This window comes from Hypanus sabinus, chromosome 12 (assembly GCF_030144855.1).
Source record: "Hypanus sabinus isolate sHypSab1 chromosome 12, sHypSab1.hap1, whole genome shotgun sequence".
In the NCBI taxonomy this organism is placed as follows: Eukaryota; Metazoa; Chordata; class Chondrichthyes; order Myliobatiformes; family Dasyatidae; genus Hypanus; species Hypanus sabinus.
In genome coordinates, this window is record NC_082717.1 from 83517631 (window position 1) to 83536186 (window position 18556).

General features: G+C 39.1%; 1 protein-coding gene across 1 annotated transcript; it reads right to left on the reverse strand.

Moving 5' to 3' along the window:
* Positions 1 to 439: 439 nt before the first annotated feature.
* taf5l (TAF5-like RNA polymerase II, p300/CBP-associated factor (PCAF)-associated factor) lies at positions 440 to 18547 on the reverse strand. Its single transcript, XM_059986306.1, has 5 exons — positions 18360 to 18547; positions 17960 to 18104; positions 14493 to 14597; positions 6791 to 7515; positions 440 to 2024 (listed from the first exon to the last, which is right to left on the reverse strand). The coding sequence occupies exons 2-5, from the start codon at positions 18099 to 18101 to the stop codon at positions 1233 to 1235; spliced, it is 1764 nt and encodes a 587-aa protein (XP_059842289.1). The 5' UTR covers positions 18102 to 18104; positions 18360 to 18547; the 3' UTR covers positions 440 to 1232.
* Positions 18548 to 18556: the final 9 nt, after the last annotated feature.

Consider the following 18556-nt stretch of genomic DNA (forward strand, 5'->3'; position numbering starts at 1 on the left):
AGGGAGCCTTTTCTGGTTGGCTACCGTTGACTAGTGGTGATTGGGGTTCAGAGGAAAATTGAATCAGCCATGATGAAATGTCAGAGCAGACTCAATGGGCCAAATGGCCTAATTCTGTTCCTATACCTTATCGAGTACCACAGGACCCCGTGACCAATCTTTCACTATGGCTGGTCCAGTTGAGTTTCAGGTCAAAGATGAACACCTGGATATTGATGGTGAGTAAACACTGATGGAAATGCTATTAAATATCAAAGTGCGGTGGTTAGAATATCTGGAAACAGTTCTTTTCTGGCATCTGAAGCAAGAGCATTCCTTGCCACCTATCTGCCCATTTTGAATTTGTCTAGTTGGATCATTGACTTGGAATAAAATTCTTGTTAATTGATAATGAATTCTGAAAAAAGTGTCCATACAAAGCAGAAGACATCTGTCAGTGTGCAAAACTCTTTAATTTTCAGTTTGACATTAATGCATATTAATGTTCTTCTGGAGATGGAAAGGATCACTTAATCTTTAAAAAGGCCCATGGCTTTATATTGAAGTACTTTATCATTTTCAAACAACCTTAATTTCAATTACAAGAACTTTCACAGGTTACAATTTTTGTGGATTAATCACAACCAACCCCTGCCGTACAAGTGTATCAGCCAGAAATTTCATGGTTAAACATCTGGGCTAGTGTCACAAAACAACTCAAATGGGATTTAGTCTGGTCAGGCTACAAAAATCAGACTAAATAACTTACATAAGAACTTACTAGTCACCTTTTGGATGATTGTATTCAAATGGTATAATCCATTCTTCAGCTGAACCTACAGCAGCCAACATAGAAAACTGTCAGATTTCCATCTTGAATGGCAATACGGTATTACTAAGAAACTCGCATCTTAACCCAGCCTTGTATCGACCATGACTTCTGTGCCTAGTGGACATGAACAGGGCTGTAAGTGGAGTGATCCAGAAATTTCAGGGCACCTGTACAAACGTGTCAGGGCATCTTGGGTCGGTAAGAGGAGAACCACCAAGATTTGACCCACTTTCTTTTTTTCCTTTCTAAATACTGGGACAATTGTGCAACAGCTGGTATATTTGGCTGCAACAAGATGTAATCAATGCAAGCCAATAGGATACACATATTTGACCAAAGCATGCTAGAAAATAATAATACATATGGTCCACATGACCAAATTTTCTAGAACTTTCTAAACACGAGAACTGTTTACTTCTGCTTACGATTCTTTTTTCTCTTGTGCAACTCCAGTAACCAAGACCAAATTGCAGGACATGAATTGAACACTCAAAAGATTACTGGTCTGTCCTGTATATACACCCACTAGCTCATTGGAAGAACCATCCACTGATGAATTAGAGTATGAATTACGAATATCCCAGACACGGACAGAATTGTCAACTGATGCAGAAACAATCAGACTGCTATCTGAACTAAATGCAAGGCTAGTTATGTTGTCAGAATGCCCTCTCAGCTCTTTGAATAAAGTACCTGATGCGAGGTCCCATAGCTTCAGTCGCTGATCTTCACCCGCTGAAGCTAAGTATTTCCCATTGGGAGAAAAGGCCAATGCCAGCACAGGGCCACGATGTCCTGTGAAGAGGCGGACTGTGTTCCCTTGCTGAGTGCTCCACAGCCGCACAGTTTTATCAATTGAACCAGTTGCCACATAATTAGAGTTTGGATGAAACTTTACACAGTCTACATCTGCTAAGTGACCTGCATAAATACGCAGTGGGTACGTCCTATCAAGTGCCCAAAGTCTTGCAGTCCGATCATGCGATCCACTCACAAAGTAAAGGCTCAGGGGACTAACGTCAATGTCCCAGACTGGATAAGCATGCCCTTGATACAAACCAGTGTTTTTAAAACTGCACAAATCCCAGTATCGGACTGTTGTGTCTTCTGAACAAGACAGAAGTCCTGAATTATCCGAGAGGAACTTGGTACTGTACACAGGCCCACAGTGAGCTCTTAGGATCTTCATTTCACTGCCCACATCATCTACCACCTGCATTAAAAACAGGCAAGAGTAATAGGGTCACATAAAACCAAATTAATCAAAAATTCAATTTATCATGCATGCATTGAACACAGAAAATTGTTTAAAATAGTTCTCTACTGGCTTTTGCTTCCTCATTAAGCAGAAATCACAAGTGTTTATATCATCCTGCACTTCTCTCCTGTCTACACCTGTTAAGGATGGAGACATGCTTAAGACAATATCATATCCAAAGCAACCTCCAACAGGTCAAGAGAAAACAATGAAGATATTAAGATGCCTCTCCTTTTGATTGTCCTGAAAATTATTTTCTGCTAGGCAAAGGTGTGCTTAAAATGCTGTGACATCAAACTCATATTCCAAACTGTCACAATGCTGCTAAGAACCAGGATATAGACAGTGCAGTTTAAGGGAACAGTCAGAGCAACAAATCCCAAAGCAAGTCTCTAGAATGTATAAATCATCACCATCTATACAAACAATGGCAATCTAAAGCATTCTCTCACGTGGCTGCAAAATATCCTGTGGTACTAAAAGGACAAAGGGGTGATTGTGCTCCGTGTCCTGGCAATAATTATCCTGTACTAATTGTCCATCATATTCGCCAGCCAATGACTACATTTCAGTTGTAAAGGACCTTGGGATGGTCACATGGTCATAGTCACGTGGAATTGAAACTTCTTTAAAAATATGACAAGGGCAATCTCTTCACAGCTGTTGCTAATCCTGAGGTGCAAATGTGACATTTCTAAATTAAGCCAATTCACTGGTGCCTATTTTTTTTTGAAAAGTACATTTTTAAACAATATTTTAAAGTGACAGTCATTCCCTGTTCATCTGTCAAATTTCTCAGAGGGAAATTAAATGAACCATGTTTAAGACTGAACCAAATTTCAGTAACAGTTTTGCTGATGTGTGGTTTCTTGTTTTTGAAGAAATATTCATGCAAACTGCCGATGGGTTCTACTTATATTTTAGCATATTACAAGAGGCACATGTTACATGTAACACACAGCATCCAGCTCTTGCATCATCCACCTCAGAGAAATCTTCAGAATGGGATTGGAGATACATAACCCTCTCATTCTCTTTATGCTCTCATCACCCAGGACTTGAGTTTTGGAAAATCTTTCAATGTAACTAATACATTTTGCCACTAAGCATTCTGTAAGGGTGGGAAAATCTAAGAGTAAAGACAAAAGGTTGCAACATAGCATCTGTTGGAGTGGAGCTATTCTAGTGACAGTCTATCAGCTTGAAAGGTGCAACTGTATCCTGTCCATCCTCTCCAACATAAATCAGTTCATGTGGGACTTTATTTTGTACACAAGGAAATATGCAATCACTATTAGACTGCCTTGATCAAACTGAAGAAAATGAAGGCTGTGGAGAAAACCAGTCTTCTCTTGGCTGATCTAGTAAAAGACTGAAGAATTGTAAAGGCAAATTTTAGGCATGTTTTTCTTGCACAGCTTTCAGGCTTTCAAGACTCAAGCCTTCTTTCACTTAGAAACTCCAAACCTGTTTGGAAGAAAGATTAAAGCTGAAATTGATCCTATGTGCACATAATAAAGCAAGTCCAGTATTTGTGAATTATTTACTACTTCAAGTGATCAGGTTATGGACAGTAACCTTCACTTAACTAGATGCCTGGAATTTCACACCCATGTTATAAAAATTAGGTGTCAGGATTCCTACTCAGTTGGTGGCCATTTAGCCCATCAAAAATATACATCCCTTGAAAAGCAACCCCTTTATTCTTAGAGCAAACACAAGGAAATCTGCAGATGCTGGAAATTCAAACAACACACACAAAATGCTGGTGAAACACAGCAGGCCAGGCAGCATCGATAGGGAGAAGCACTATTGACGTTTCAAGCTGAGAACCTTCGTCAGCCTGAATAAAGACCCTTTATTCTTATTCTCCATATCACTTTCCGCACTCTCAAGAGTCTACACAATCCCCGTTTAAAGACAGTTTCCATCATCCCTACAAGCATCAAACTGTAAATCTTAATTACCACATAAGTTTCCTCACACTCTTCCTCTTATAACATTTGCCTTTGTTTCCTGACCCTTCAGCTATCACTGGAACTGGCAGTGGGAACATGTTCACACCAAGGGATGTAATTGCATCTTCAATTTAAATATTCCTCACTGCTCTAGATGTGCTATACTATACATTATTTCCCAGTGGATTATCCCACCTGTCAAATACTCATACACCTCAGACACCAAGTGAACGCGAGAGATTTGGAGAAGTGATATTTGGAACAATTCGTATACTGGTGGGGGGGGGGGGGGTGGTAATTAACAAAATATCATTTAAACATCTTTTCTTTCAACTCCAAAAAGTGCTGCAAACCTTGCTCCTTTAATCCTCCTTTACACTCTCCTACCTTCTCCCTCACTTACTTGGACTCAGTCATCACTTGCCAGCTTGTAATACTTCCCCTCCATAGATGTGGTCTGATCTGCTGAGTTCCTGCAGCATTTTGAATGTTACTCAAGATTTCCAGCATCTGCAGAACCTCTAGTCTCTTTTAACCAAATTTTGTTTGCTTCAATAAAAGGTATACAACTTTGTGAAACTTCTGTTTGCAAATTATTTGATCTTTATGTGCAAAAGTCTTTGTCTTAAGTCCATCACCCAGACTGGAGCATAGTCCACCACAGTCCTCTGAGTTGGGCTGAAGATTGATCGGCCCCGTGGCTTCCACTTTGACCATGACTTAATATGTCTTCCAGGCGAAAATCCTTCCTCTCCCAGGGATGAGGTTTTTGGAGCCTCTGTTGGTGTTTCTGTAGCTCTGGGTTTTTAAAGGGATGGTGTTGCTAGCCCCATACCCAACCCTCCTTTTGCAGCCATGCTTGGGACCATCCACGGCAAAGTTATGTGCAACAGTTGCAAAACTATATTCCAAGATGAGGACCACTTATCTAATCTTACTAAAATGGAGCGGTGGGCAAAGATTTTAGTTTAAATTAAATGAATCTGTAATGAAGCCCTAACCATCAGCAATAGTGACCATTAAAGGCTTTTTAAAACCCCATCTGATTCACTTACACCTTGAAGAGGAAACTGGCCATCCTTGTCTATTTTGGCTCATGTAAATCTAGACTGATCAGCATGATTGGCATATAACCATCAATTCAGAGGGTAATTAGTGATTGCCAGTAAATTATTATATATCCTGCAAGTAAAATAAAACTTGAGATAAATAACTGGATTAATTAAAAAATTAATTATTCTCAAACTCTTCACAGAATAATGCTGGAAACCACCATATTCCCATGACCATACTTCGTTGCTCTGGATTCACTGTTGTTGTTAAGTGCCATTGAGTAATTGTTGACTCATAGTGACTCTATGGATAGTTGCCCTAAAAGTTTCAATCCTCACAAAGGCAGCCCTTTATTGATAATGTTGTGTTCAAAGCTGTCCTCATTGTGTCCATCCACCTGATTGGCAGCTTTCCTCTTTTCCGTTGTCCTTCCACCTTGCTGAGCATGATATCTTCTACCAGGGAGCTGTTTCCACAAATAATGTGGCCAAAGCACAGTAGGCAGAGTCTTGTTATTTGAGCCTCCAGAGAGACTTGGTTTGATCTTGTTGAGGACCAATCTATTTGTTCTGCAAGAGGTCCACAGGGTGCATAGTGTTTTTTTCCAGCACCACAGTCCAAAGGCATTGATAGGTTTACTATTCTCCTTCTTTACTGTCCACCTTTCACATCCATGTAATGTCATTAAGAACATCACACAATGCCTGCACAAGTTGAATCTTTGTATGTAAAGATAGATTACGGTTCCCAAAGATCTTCTCTAAAGCCTTCATAGCCACTCTGCCAAGTGTGATTCTTCGTTGGAATTCTTGACTGCTTACCACTTTGGTGTTAATCTTTGATCCAAGCAAGTTGAAACTGTCAACTGCTTTGATTTCCTCTCCATTGAGATTGAAATTGGTTGTGCTGCCAGAAGTCATAATCTTAGTCTTCTTCGAGTTAAGATGCAGACCCATCTTGAGGCTAAGTTCCTTGATGTTGGTTAGCAGTTGCTTTAAGTCTTCTTTGTTTTCAGACAGTATTGAGTTATCAGCATAATGCAGGTCCTCTGAAAGGCCTGGAGGAACAGGAGCAGCCCACTTGCTGCAATCGGTCCCTAATTACCTTCAAATTGAGAAGCAGTTGAGTCAAGCATGTAGACCTGACCATGTAATTTTTTTCAAGTTCCTTTTCCCGAAGAACATTAGGTAACCAGGTGTTTTGTTAATGACTATCGATCAGTTTTGTGGCCAAAGATATTGAGACTTTTTTCAAAAATAAATTCTAGAATTATGGGTATTTCAATTTACTAGGTGGGATTGAACTTTGCTCGTACTGATAACCACATCACCAGCTTATACTAATGGTAATTTAACTTCAGCCCCCTAACTTTTCAGTCATTATGCTAGACTCATCTTCTACCTCCCTCCAAACCTATTCAGTTTTGCCTTCCTCTTTATTTTGTCATTACACTTGCATTTCAATTCACAGAGCTTGTCCTCAAAACTGTACCACTGGGTTTTATGCTTAACTGAAAGGGCAGACAAGAGTTTAATCTGTGACAATTACATAAAGTACAATTCAGGAACCTTCCTTGGGAGGTTTATCAGTTTTCAAAGCAAAGCAAGCTGTAAGACAAAAGACTACAAGAAAATAGGTTAAGCCAGATGAAATTTAGCAGCTTGATGCTAACTGTTGGATTTAGCTGTTGTCATACAACCAAATACATACCTCATTATCAAAGATATCACATGCAAGGTTGATTCGAGAAACATCCACCTGCTGTGGCCCATACTTCAGTTTCTTCGATCGCAAGCTCCAAAGTTTAATACAAGAGTTGTCAAATCCAGCACTAAGCAGCTTATTGTCGGGTGAAATTTCTGCAGTATTCAGCAATTGGTCTGTGTTGTAGAAAGCATAGAAACATATTGTCGTGAGAGAAGGTGGCCCATCCTTTACTCGTTTTATACTGTCTTGCAACAGCTCCAATGCTGCTTCATTCTGTAACATGGCAGAGGGTATCTCTGAAGGCTCCAAGCCCATCCCCTCACTTCGAGAAAGGGCTCCAACACTGTATAGCTGATAGCCAGTCTGCTGAGAACACTGCACATCCAAGTGAATACGTGAGGCTAGAATCTTGAACAGTGTACTGTTGTTGTCACTCTGGAGGTAGCGGAGAAGATAGTTGTAACTTTCTTCAGTAAGGCTAACAACATACTTGTTTTCAATTAGAGTACGCAGCTTGGAGTTTGAATAAATATCCTGGCTATTTAGAGTACTCCTTAGCTGTTCCATGATGTCCTTTTGATCTGCATTTTGCAGAAACATTCCATGGAAGCGACTGTAGAAGCTATCTGCTGCACTCTTCAAACCACTATGTACCATGTCAAGATGGAGGTAGACAAATAAAGGGAAAAGCAGTTGTTTCACTTCTCGGCTGTACTTTGATTCTCCATCTGGAATAAGAAATGTGATAGTGAGGAAAGGCATTCAGAGGAGACCCACACCCTTCCCTACAATCCTTACAGTGCTCACAGGCAAGTCATAAATCTTATGAGCCAAAACTAAGCATTCAGCACAAACTGCAAAAGCAATAAGCATGAGTTCTGTGAAAGTGCATGTGGAACATTTTCAAAATTTGGGAACACAGCCAAGCTTCAAAAATATATTAAGATCAGACATGGCAACCTGGAACAGAAAGGCAGTTACAAAATAAAAATTCCAGTTGACTTGCTTTTCACCAACTGAAATGATTTCCTAAATCACATCAAAAAATTTATGTTATAGATACCCATAGAAGCCTCATGTTATAATGATACAGGAGGTGGCCATTTGGCCCATCATGCCCATACCAGCTCCAATTAGTTAGTCCCACTGTCCTCATTTTCCTGCAGCCCTGTACACACTCTCTCTCTCTCTTACACACGCCCATAAAGGCTTATTTAATCCTTTTTACCATTAACCCACACTAAGAGCTAATTGATCAACCAGCACTTCATTCAGATACTGAAACCAATTGATAACCAGGCAGTCATGATGACTGAATGCAAACTCTACACTGAGATTAGCTTTGAAAACATGTCCCCGGAGAGATCTTTGTTGTACTGCCCTTACACCATTTAACATTGAGATGGAGCTAATCTATTCATATGTTGCATCCATCATCATTCTTTATAAGCAAATTACACAACTTCTGTGTACGTTAGAAAAATTATGACATGAAATACCTTCTGCTCACATTTAACTCTGCACCTTCTCTACATCATGCCTTCCACATAGACACCTACAGGATTAACTAAGGATAAAACTAACATCGAAGTGTGAGACATCAAGTTAGTTCAATTATTTAGAACATCACACCAGTATTTTTAAGGCACCCATGAGGGGAGCTTCAATTTCAGCAGAAAGATTTGATACTCATAAATGATATTTCAAACAGCAAAGTGTTGATTCCAGGAAAACAACATTTCAAATAAAACTCTCAAATGACTAAATAGCAAGCACATCCCCGATCTTTCTGACAGTATAACACCTTTATCTCCATCACTAAAGCCTCTTTGAAATGGAAAAAATATTGGAATTCCATTGGATTTTTCATTGATCACGAAATCAATATTGAGTAAATAAAAATCTCAGTTTTGCTAATATAGAACTCAATTATTTATGTTAATTATAACTTAAACATTTGATGTACTGTTTTTATTTTCAAGAAATCAGGATAGGAGGTCATATTTGCTTGTGGTAACTTTTAATAAGGTGTTTTAAAATTTTCTTGGATGTTGTTTTGCTGAATAGACCAAATTAGTCAACTCCAGAAAGTGGCCCCAATTCATTCTGGTCAAATTACCTTTTATTTCATTAGCAGTTCACATTCAAAAACATCCCAATTCAAAGGACAAAATTCTTAATGCCAAAATATTTCAACAATGAGGCATATTCTAGTTTTGCAGACTGGGCTATCCAAATGAGGAAGCAGCTGAAGAAACTGGTGAAAAGAACTTGTAAGCCAAAATCAGAGCTGGACAGGAATGGGTCTCAGACTGCAAGATTAAATGAAATATTCCCATTACAAAACTCTTCCTGAAAAACTGTTAATACATTAACATTCAATGCCAATATTAACTGATTCTTTTCTTGTGCTAATTTATCAATGTAACCTCTATTCCTTTCTCCCTCAAATTTAAGAGCTTTCAAGGCATGTCTACTATTTACTTCAACCATAGCATGTGGTAAACATGTTCCATGTTCTTATTCTCTCAGCAAAGACTTTGTTTTCAATTTATTAGTGGATTTCATGGTGACTTTCAAATGGCCTCATGTTTGGGGACCTCACTCAACATCATCGGCAAGTCCTGGGGTCAATATTGAATTTGAAACTGTTATGATCTCGGCCCCCTCCTTTGTGAGAATCGCAAGAGCACCCGTTGAGGGGGGGGGGGGTCAGTAGACCCAGTCGGGGAGAGAGAGAGAGAAATGTGCCAAATTGCACGTCCCACCCGGGATACAGAATAAGACAACAGCGACTATTGTCTCATGGAGACCACGTGAAAAGCCCTCGGGCAAGGTGGGCTGGTTGAGAGAGAGATTGCATCATCCCAACCTGATTGACACCTGCGACTCCGTGAGGAAGTATAAAGGAGAGTCTCAGGGGGACAGCCCCCTCAGACGCACCAAGAAGACATGAGAGAGTGATCCCGCAGCAGCGGGAAGCCATTCTGAAGGAAGCCACGTGCGTTAGATTCCGGGATTGGAATTTGTGGCTGGAATCACAGAAAACCGCTTTTAACTAACATCGGGGAGAGGAAACCAACGCTCCCCCGATTTTATGGACGCTTCATCAAGACTGGGCAAGTTCTTTCTCTTCTTTCCCAATCTCTCTCTCTCGGTCCCCCCACGTGAAACCCAGCGATTTTCAAAGGGCTGAGGCCTGCAGACTTTCTGAGTGACTTTTATATTTCCAACGGACAATCTATTAACCCCTAGACAACAGCAGAGCTCACTTAATGATGAGTATTACTATACCCGCGCTTTAGATTGAGTGTTGACGATGTGCACTATCTGAATGTATATATTAACCCTACTTTTGTGTTCCTTTATCAATAAAAACGTTTGAAAATAGTGACATCAGATTTCAACGGACCTCTCTATCTTTGCTGGTAAGTTCTCCAGTTACGGGATTCGTAACAAAACCTGAAAATCGAGGACCAATAGCCAAAGCCCCACGTCTCCAAATCTCCGCAAGTCTGCTAGGGAAGTCAAAGGCCCAGTGGCCGTGAGTCCGAGTCTACTGGAGGCTGTAAGCTGAAGATGTCTTGTCCTGGGGTTGGAAGACCATGTACTTATGTGGGTGGGTGGGAGGAAGGAATCTGGCTTGGTTTGCTCTTGTTTTGTGTTGTTCTGCAAAGCATTGTGGTCATGTTTTGTTGGTGCCTGCAGACTGCCCCCAGCACATCCTTGGCTGTTGTTAATGCAAATGATGCATTTCACTGTATGTTTTGATGTAGATGTGATAAATAAATCTGAAATAATTCTTATAGTGATGGTTTCTAGCTACTCTCAAAACCTCAACAAGTTCTCTCAGCAGCCATCTTTAGGAAATAAAGAGTGAGTCTGTTTGCCTTGACAAGTACTGTTGTGGCATCCTCACTACAAGTCTTTTTTGTGTTCTCTGCAGAGCCTCAATTTTTTCATGATATGGCAATCAGGACTACACATGTGCAAATGCTGCCTAACCAAAGTTCATTTTCCTATTTTCCAATGCTCTCTTTAGATGCTGCATTTTCTATTTTCATGGCCCTGCTAATATGCAGACAACTTTCAGTAATTGCAGCACCTGCATGTCACCCTTTGTTTCTCTACCTGATTCTTGGTGGTATCTTCCAAATAACAAGTGAGCTCTGTTCTTACTATCAAAGTATGCTATTCTGCATTTACCCTCTATTTGCTCATTAATACTTTGTCCACTCTGTAAGTTTAAAGCTCACTTATCATTTGTTGAGGTTTTCTGAAGAGCTAAATATTCCTTCTAAACTTGGTATCGTGTACAAACTTTAACATTTTTAATTCAAACATCTGATTTTAAATACAAACAGACATTACAACAATCTGAAACACTACCTACTTCCATTCCAAAATGAAACTCCAATCCAACTCTGCATCGTCCTGAGGTCAACTAGTAAATAATTCTACTTGGTCAATGCTTTTGCATTCTCTGACCTAAATCACTGTTGTATAATGAGTAGAGAAAGTTTTTTCGAAAACCTGGAGAAATTAAAACTACTTGGTAGGAATATTCAGTTTAGACAGCATTTGCTTGTGTGTGTAGTTTTGGTTACTGAATCATGGGAAAAATTATCAAGGCGCTAGAGATCTGCAGCGGTGATGCTAGAGACGGCTTAATTAGGTGTATGAAATTATGAAAGGTTTTCTTAGTGGGTTCAGAAAATGTTTGCACTTGTGAAGAGGAGTAACTCAAAGCCATCACTACAAGTCACCATGAGATCCAGTAGTGAATTCAAAAGAAAGTCTATGCTGAAACAAGTGTGGAACTTGTTACCACAGGCTATAGTTGAAGCAAAGAATAGAGATGCCTTTAAAACTGAATAAGCTTGAAAGGAAAGGGAATAGAGGGTTACATTGACAGGTCTGTTTGAAGAATGAGTTTGTGCATCACAAATGGCATCATTGACTGGATGGACTAAATGGCCTGTTTCTGAGCTGAAAATCCAAAAGGAAATAAATACTGTTTACCTTGTTAGCTCCTTGAAAGAAGAGTCGGTTTCCCCAGATATTTCCTGCTGATTACCGTACCTACCACTTCTAGATGTTCTCCTTGTCTCTTCCTTGGTAGAGGTTCCACCATTTTATCCTCCTACTAATGTTAACCTTAAATTTCAATAATGTTATAACCCCTTCTTAAATACAAATGTTAAATTAGTTATCTGCCGCTCCTTATGCATATCTTTTCCAAACAGGTTACTAAATGACTCAGCTATCTCTAATCTTGATCTGCAAAAAAATATGCTGCAATCTATCAAGACCAGGGATTTAATCCTCAACATTTTTGTTAATTTATTATCAATTTTCCCTCTTCCCACTTGTTTGTCATGTTCCCTGTTCAAGCTTCATGATGGATTCAAAGCAAAATAATGACCTTTGATATCTTATCACATACTGTGGCACTTTCCTGTTTGTACTTAATGGCCTTAGTCCAATTTAATTTTTTTTTAATGTTTCTATTTTATGCCCCTTGAAAAATTTGGTTTGTCTTTAATTTTCTCTTTAATTGTTCAATTGGAAGAGATTAGTTAAAAACAATCTCTATGTATTCTTTCTTACCATGCACTCCACTACTGTCTCTGTACTTAATGTATGCCCTTTCCTTTTCCTCAATCTTTTATTGCATCCATACAGCATCAGAAATGTTTTGTTAGTTTTGTCTTTTTCGTAAAATACATCCTTCCTGTACTCTGTTGAACATTATTTTGAATGTTTCCCTTTTCAAACAATGCTATTGTACATTTCATCTTTGAGTCCTATACTCAGAACCACAAAATCAGTTCTCCCCCAAATCTATTTGATGTCTTTTTCTATTATCTTACAGGATATTACAGCTGGATGCTCCCTTATTTTCTCTTATCTACCACACTTCATTCTTCATTCACATTGTTAAGTCTGTCAATAACACAATAGTGGTGGTCTCACCACCAACAACAGAGAGATAGCACACAGAGTGGAGATGGAAAAGCAAGGCAAATAATGTTTTCCTGAATGTCAACAAGACAAAGGAGATGGTTATTGACTTCAGGAGAACTTGGACCTCTCAAACCCCATTTTACATAAGTGGCACAGCAGTTTCAAACTTTCATGGTCCCAAAACCATGAAAGGAAATCTCACCAACATCTCTACTTTCTGATGAACCTGAAAAGAGCTGGACTATGCACCTCTATACTCCAGTTGCTCTACACATGTGCAGTAGAGAGTATGCTTACAAGCTGCAGCACTGCATGGCATGGAAACTGGATTGCAGCAGACAGGAAGGCTCAACAACAGGTAGTCAAAACTGTCCAATGCATGATGGCACCAGCCTACCTACCAATAAAGATATATACATATAGAGAAAAGTGCCTGAAGAGTAACATCACGATGAATTCCACCCAACCTGCTCATGGACTGTCCCACTTCCATTAGGGAGAAGGCTATGTATCATCTACACTAGGACCACCAGACTCAAAACCAGTTGTTTTCGCCAAATAGTAAGGTTGATCAACATAAATCCACCCCTACTTTATCACTTCCTGGCAGTTAGCTTGTGTGCAGACAGCCCTATGCCTACCATCTCTTTAAGGACATACAATTAATCTACTATAACTGATGTGTATTTATATTTATTGTGTTTTTTATCATCATTGTTCTGTTCTTTATCTTGAATTTTTTCGTGCTACATTGGATCTGCAGGAATAATTTACTGTATTTCTTTGTTCCTTTCACTTGTGTACAGGAAATTACATTAAACGATCTCGAATCTTGATTACTAGATCCAAACAAGAATACATTTTGGATTATGTTTAAAACTATACAGAACAGTTCTATAAATATCATTGGAACTACATTCCTTTTCTCCTTATGTTCAATTCATATTGGGCTAAATGGAATTCCCCATCATTTTTAGTCTGGTTTTTTTTTAAACGTTCCTACATATTTCCTCCTCCAGCTCTCTGTGCCATTAGTTGTCTGGAATATTATTCTTGCTAATATGATTGATCTTTTTTCTGTTGATGTAGATTCTATTTATCTTTAGAAATGCTTCCACGTTTTCTGTTACTAGTACACAACAGCAATGTATGCAAACTTCAGCTTAATCCATACATATTGCCGCTCACCCTTTATCATCAATACCAGTGCAAAATAACCCATGTTATTTTCAGTTACTAACTTATTTTATTAAAATATTTCTTTCTGACTCAATGTCTTCCAGATTTGAAATATTTGATATTTTTGTCCAAACCTGTGAATTTGATCTGAATTTAGGTTTGATCATACAACAGGCCAGCCAAATATACCACCCTGGTGAGAAGTCTTCTGTTCTTCACATTGAAGAAAAGCTTCTCTTCAATTTTTAAACAAAAGTTTAAACACTTTAGAAACCATATTTATAACCACAGGTATAGCATGACTTTAAACACAAGTGATTCTGCAGATGCTGGAAATCTTCAGCAATACACAAAAAATAATGGAGAAACTCAACAAGTTAACATCTCTGGAGGGAAATAGTAAATTTTTTTTAACATTATTTTTTTCATCATTAATGTTCTACTGTATAAATTTCAGAGACAGGATTAAGCAGACACTGACAATGCAGAATGCTTATAGTATTTTATAACACCTACCTACTTTACATCTGAATACATGCTTCCCCCCATCCACACTCACCAAAAAGGAAGATTTTAAACCTCCCGAACTGTATTTCATATTGATTAGGATCAGCTTGACAGGGAGCTGCAGAAACCACATTGGGAGACCCAGACTCTGCCTGAACTGTTGTTAAAAGAAATGCAAATAGAATATTATCAACACTAAAAGATCTGGCACAAGAAGTAAAATCACATCCCAGTCATTTCAAAGAAACTGCACCGACAAAGTCATTTCAATGGGCATGCAGGTGAAAAAGTTAAACTGAAACTGGATTGTGAGAAGCTGTTTCTTTACATTTTCAGCTGAATACTGCAATTCTCACAATACATACTATATCACAATTTTAAAAAGTTCTTCATAACCAGGATCATCTTGCTATTGATGTGTTATTTACAATGAATGTTAGTCCCTATTGTAGAACTAATCAATCTACACAACCAAATTGTCTCAGACCTCATTATTCAACTGGTTTTAAAAAAACTTGCTAGAATAAAAAGCACATGTTGAACATACTCAGCAGATCAGGCTGAATCTGTGAAAAGAGAAATGAGAGTCAACATTGGAAACATTTTTGTAGTTTTGGGAACATTTTCTGTTTCTCCTCCCACAGATGAGGCCAGAGTATTTCCAGCATTTTAAGTATGTGCAGTCTTTATTTTCGCTTTCTGGAATGCAAGTCTCATTCACCACTGGACAAAATTTGCTTCAAATTCAGATAGCATCAGATTATGGTCGTTCTCAACATCTCCCCAGTAGAAAACAGACCACTGGCATAGTTTTAAACATTTAAAGTTAAGAAACTAGTGGCTCCAAATGCATATGTTGAAATTCTACGCTTTCTTTTATGTGGAACAAAATGAGGTACACCACATCATCCTCTGCATCATTCCTTTCGTTATTTAATCATAGCCTCTGCCTCCAAACTCCCAAAGCATTTAACTTAACCATTTGTAAAATGTTAACCTTAAAGATTAACTTTTTTTTCTTGTCTCTACAGATGATGAGCAATATTGAAGCAGTGCTAGCCTATTTTTATTTCCAATTTCCACCATCCATATTATTATGCTTTTGTATCAACAATATTTTTCTTGGCATCACTTTCCCTGCTGTTTAATTACCATAGTTTTGCACTTCACTTAAAATCACGTAGATCTCAAAGCATCAATTCAGCCATATTAATCAAGTTATTTTAAACATCTGACAATGTAAGCACTTCAATGTCACTGTGTTAAAAAGGAAGTTTCACAACTTAGCAGTTGCTGGTGGTACAAGTATCCTATGTCAATTACCATTCCAAATTCACTTCATCCATGTTATATGCTTAGCCACAAATGTTTATGAAATAATGCACAAATAGATGTTTTATACAGATATTTTGACTCAAATACCATCTACAAATTTGCTGATGATACAACCATTGAATCTCAGGTGGTGACGAGAGGACGTACAGGAGCGAAATATGCCAACTAGTGGAATGCTGCTGCAGCAACAACCTGTAAGACGAAGTTGATTGTGGACTTCAGGAAGGTTAAGATGAAGAAACACATACCAATCCTCACAGAGGGATCAGAAGTGGAGAGAGTGAGCAGCTTCAAGTTCCTGGGTATCAAGATCTCTGAGGATCTAACCTGGTCCCAACATATTGATGGAGTGATAAAGAAGGCAAGACAGCAGCTACACTTAATTAGGAGTTTGAAGTGATTTGGCATGTCAACAAATACGCTCAAAAACTATTATATTTATAATGTGGAGAGCATTCTGACAGGCTGCATCAGTCTGGTATGGAGGGGCTACTGCACAGAACCGAAAGAAGATGCAGAAGGTTATAAATCTAGTCTTGGACACTAGCCTACAAAGTACCCAGGACATCTTTAAGGAAACAGTATTTCAGAAAGACAGCATCCATTATTAAAGACCTCCAGCACCCAGGACATACCCTTTTCTCACTGATACCATCAAGTAGGAGATACAGAAGTCTGAAGGCACACACTCAGCATTCAGGAACAGCTTCTTTCCCTCTGCCATCTGATTCCTAAATGGACATTGAACCTTTTGACACTACCTCACTTTTAAAAAAATATATACTATTTCTGTTTTTGCACATTTTTCAATAATCTATCCAATATACGTAATTGATTTACTTGTTTATTTATTATGTTTTATTCATTATTTATTCTTTCTCTTTCTGCTAGATTATGTATTGCATTGAACTGCTGCTGCTAAGTTAACAACGCCGGTCACACGCCGGTGATTCAAACCTGATTCTGATTCTGAAGAAAGCAGTTTTGTGCCTACAGTTCTAATGTCTGATAAAAAATGAGACTTGCTGCAATTTACACACCTAGAATAATGCATTGGATTCTTCAGAAATGCTAATAGTCAAAATTGAATCCATTAAAAGCCTTCTGAGAGAACTTAAGGACTTGGAAAAAGGATCTACTGCTTTCCCGGCATATATGACGAATAAACTCCTCTCGGGCTTTCAGCCAGGTACAGGTATCAATTATAACCGACGTTTCAATGACAAACTCAGAAGATGATGACAGAGTTTGTCTTCAAAACATCAGTTATAATCAGTACCTGTACCCTGCTGGAAGTGCAAGAAGAGTTTATTCGTAATTTGGGGACTTGCCTATTTACCTATTCCAATAAACTAAACTAGTTTATCTCAAGAAAATAAGTAGGAAAACAAGGTAACTACTGAAAACGTTTGATCACCTGGAATGCAATTCATCTATTAAGATTTAGTAAAAATTATTTATCAGATATTAAACCTGAAAGGGTAAAGAGCTAAACTCTGTTGCTTTAGCCCAGAAGGAAAATATGAATTGTGAAAATGTTTAATTAAGGAGAAAAACTGGAATTCGAATTCATGGCAAGTTGGGTTTGCCTTAAGAGATCTGTTATTAAGACAACGCTAAACTGGTCAATCATCAGACTGATCACCTCCACTTGGTCACAAGTACACAAGAGGTTCAAGTGTAGCAATGAAAGGGAAGAGAGAAAAAAGGGTTTCCTACAGTCAACTGTTATATTTATGTATTTATTGAGTTACAGCACTTTGAGGCATGTTGCAACACATGATGCAACATGATGCTGGAGGAACTCAGCAAGCCAGGCAGTATCTATGGAAAAGAGTAAACAGTCAACATTTCAGGCCGAGACCCTTCAAACCCCTGATTCAACCCTACGTTTACAGTTCTTGCAATCTGTAGCCTCAAATGCAACTGAATAAAGAATTCTTATTTTGTAATTTGCTAACGCATTGCTGGCCATTGTAAATGTAGACAGGCAGGGATGATAACTCCAGACTTACATTAACAATACAAACCAGCAATTTAGCTCGTATTGAACAAGCTTTTAAGTGTTATTTTGAAGTAATTTCAACCAATGAGGTGGAAATTTTCTTTACTCAACAAACTTGATGTAGATGTCTGGTACTCAAAATAGCCTGGTTCAGGTAGGCAAAATTATCTTCATTGTACCTGTCAAGTTCGTTGCCATTTCTTCAGCAGTCTGAGAAAATTTCGGTCCCTGCTTCATGGCTCCATCCGAGTCCACAAATTGTCTTCTTCTGAGGTAGTGAGCCACGGCAGTTTGAATCTGTTCTGTGCGTACTCGCTTCATAGTCTAAATAAATCAATGTGATAAGTGACATTATTTATTTGACAATTATACCTTTCTAGGTCGATCCAACTGATGGTGGTCACATAATTAGGGGAGGGAAGGACAGGGAGAAGGGGTGGGAGGAAGTGTGGATGGGCGTGGGGGAAGGGGTTGAGAGACGGGTGGTAGGTGGGGAAGGGAGGAAGGTAATCGTTGCCCCACCGCCTTCGCACTTCCCGCAGGCCCGCAGCCTCCCCTTAGCACCGAGCCGTGACTTACTGCATGACGGCCGTTTCCTCCCTTGGCAGCAGAGAAAAGCGAAGGGCGGAGAGCGTCACCGGGCCTCGGAGCCGCTCCGAGGGACGCGCTGCGCTGGGCTCCGGGCCAGCCGGCGGTGGGCAGGGGGAGGGACCGCTCGCTCCGCGGCCGCTTTGCCGCCTCCGCTCGAGCAGCTCAGCCTCTCGCCGATTGGCTGC

Excerpts from the sequence above, each read along its gene's own strand:
- taf5l (XM_059986306.1), bottom strand. The coding sequence starts at position 18,101 with ATGAAGCGAGTACGCACAGAACAGATTCAAACTGCCGTGGCTCACTAC. Across the intron at positions 7,516-14,492 it reads GTTTAAAATCTTCCTTTTTG|ATGGAGAATCAAAGTACAGC; the intron begins GTGAGTGTGGAT and ends TTCTTATTCCAG. Across the intron at positions 2,025-6,790 it reads GTGATATCTTTGATAATGAG|GTGGTAGATGATGTGGGCAG; the intron begins GTATGTATTTGG and ends TTTTTAATGCAG.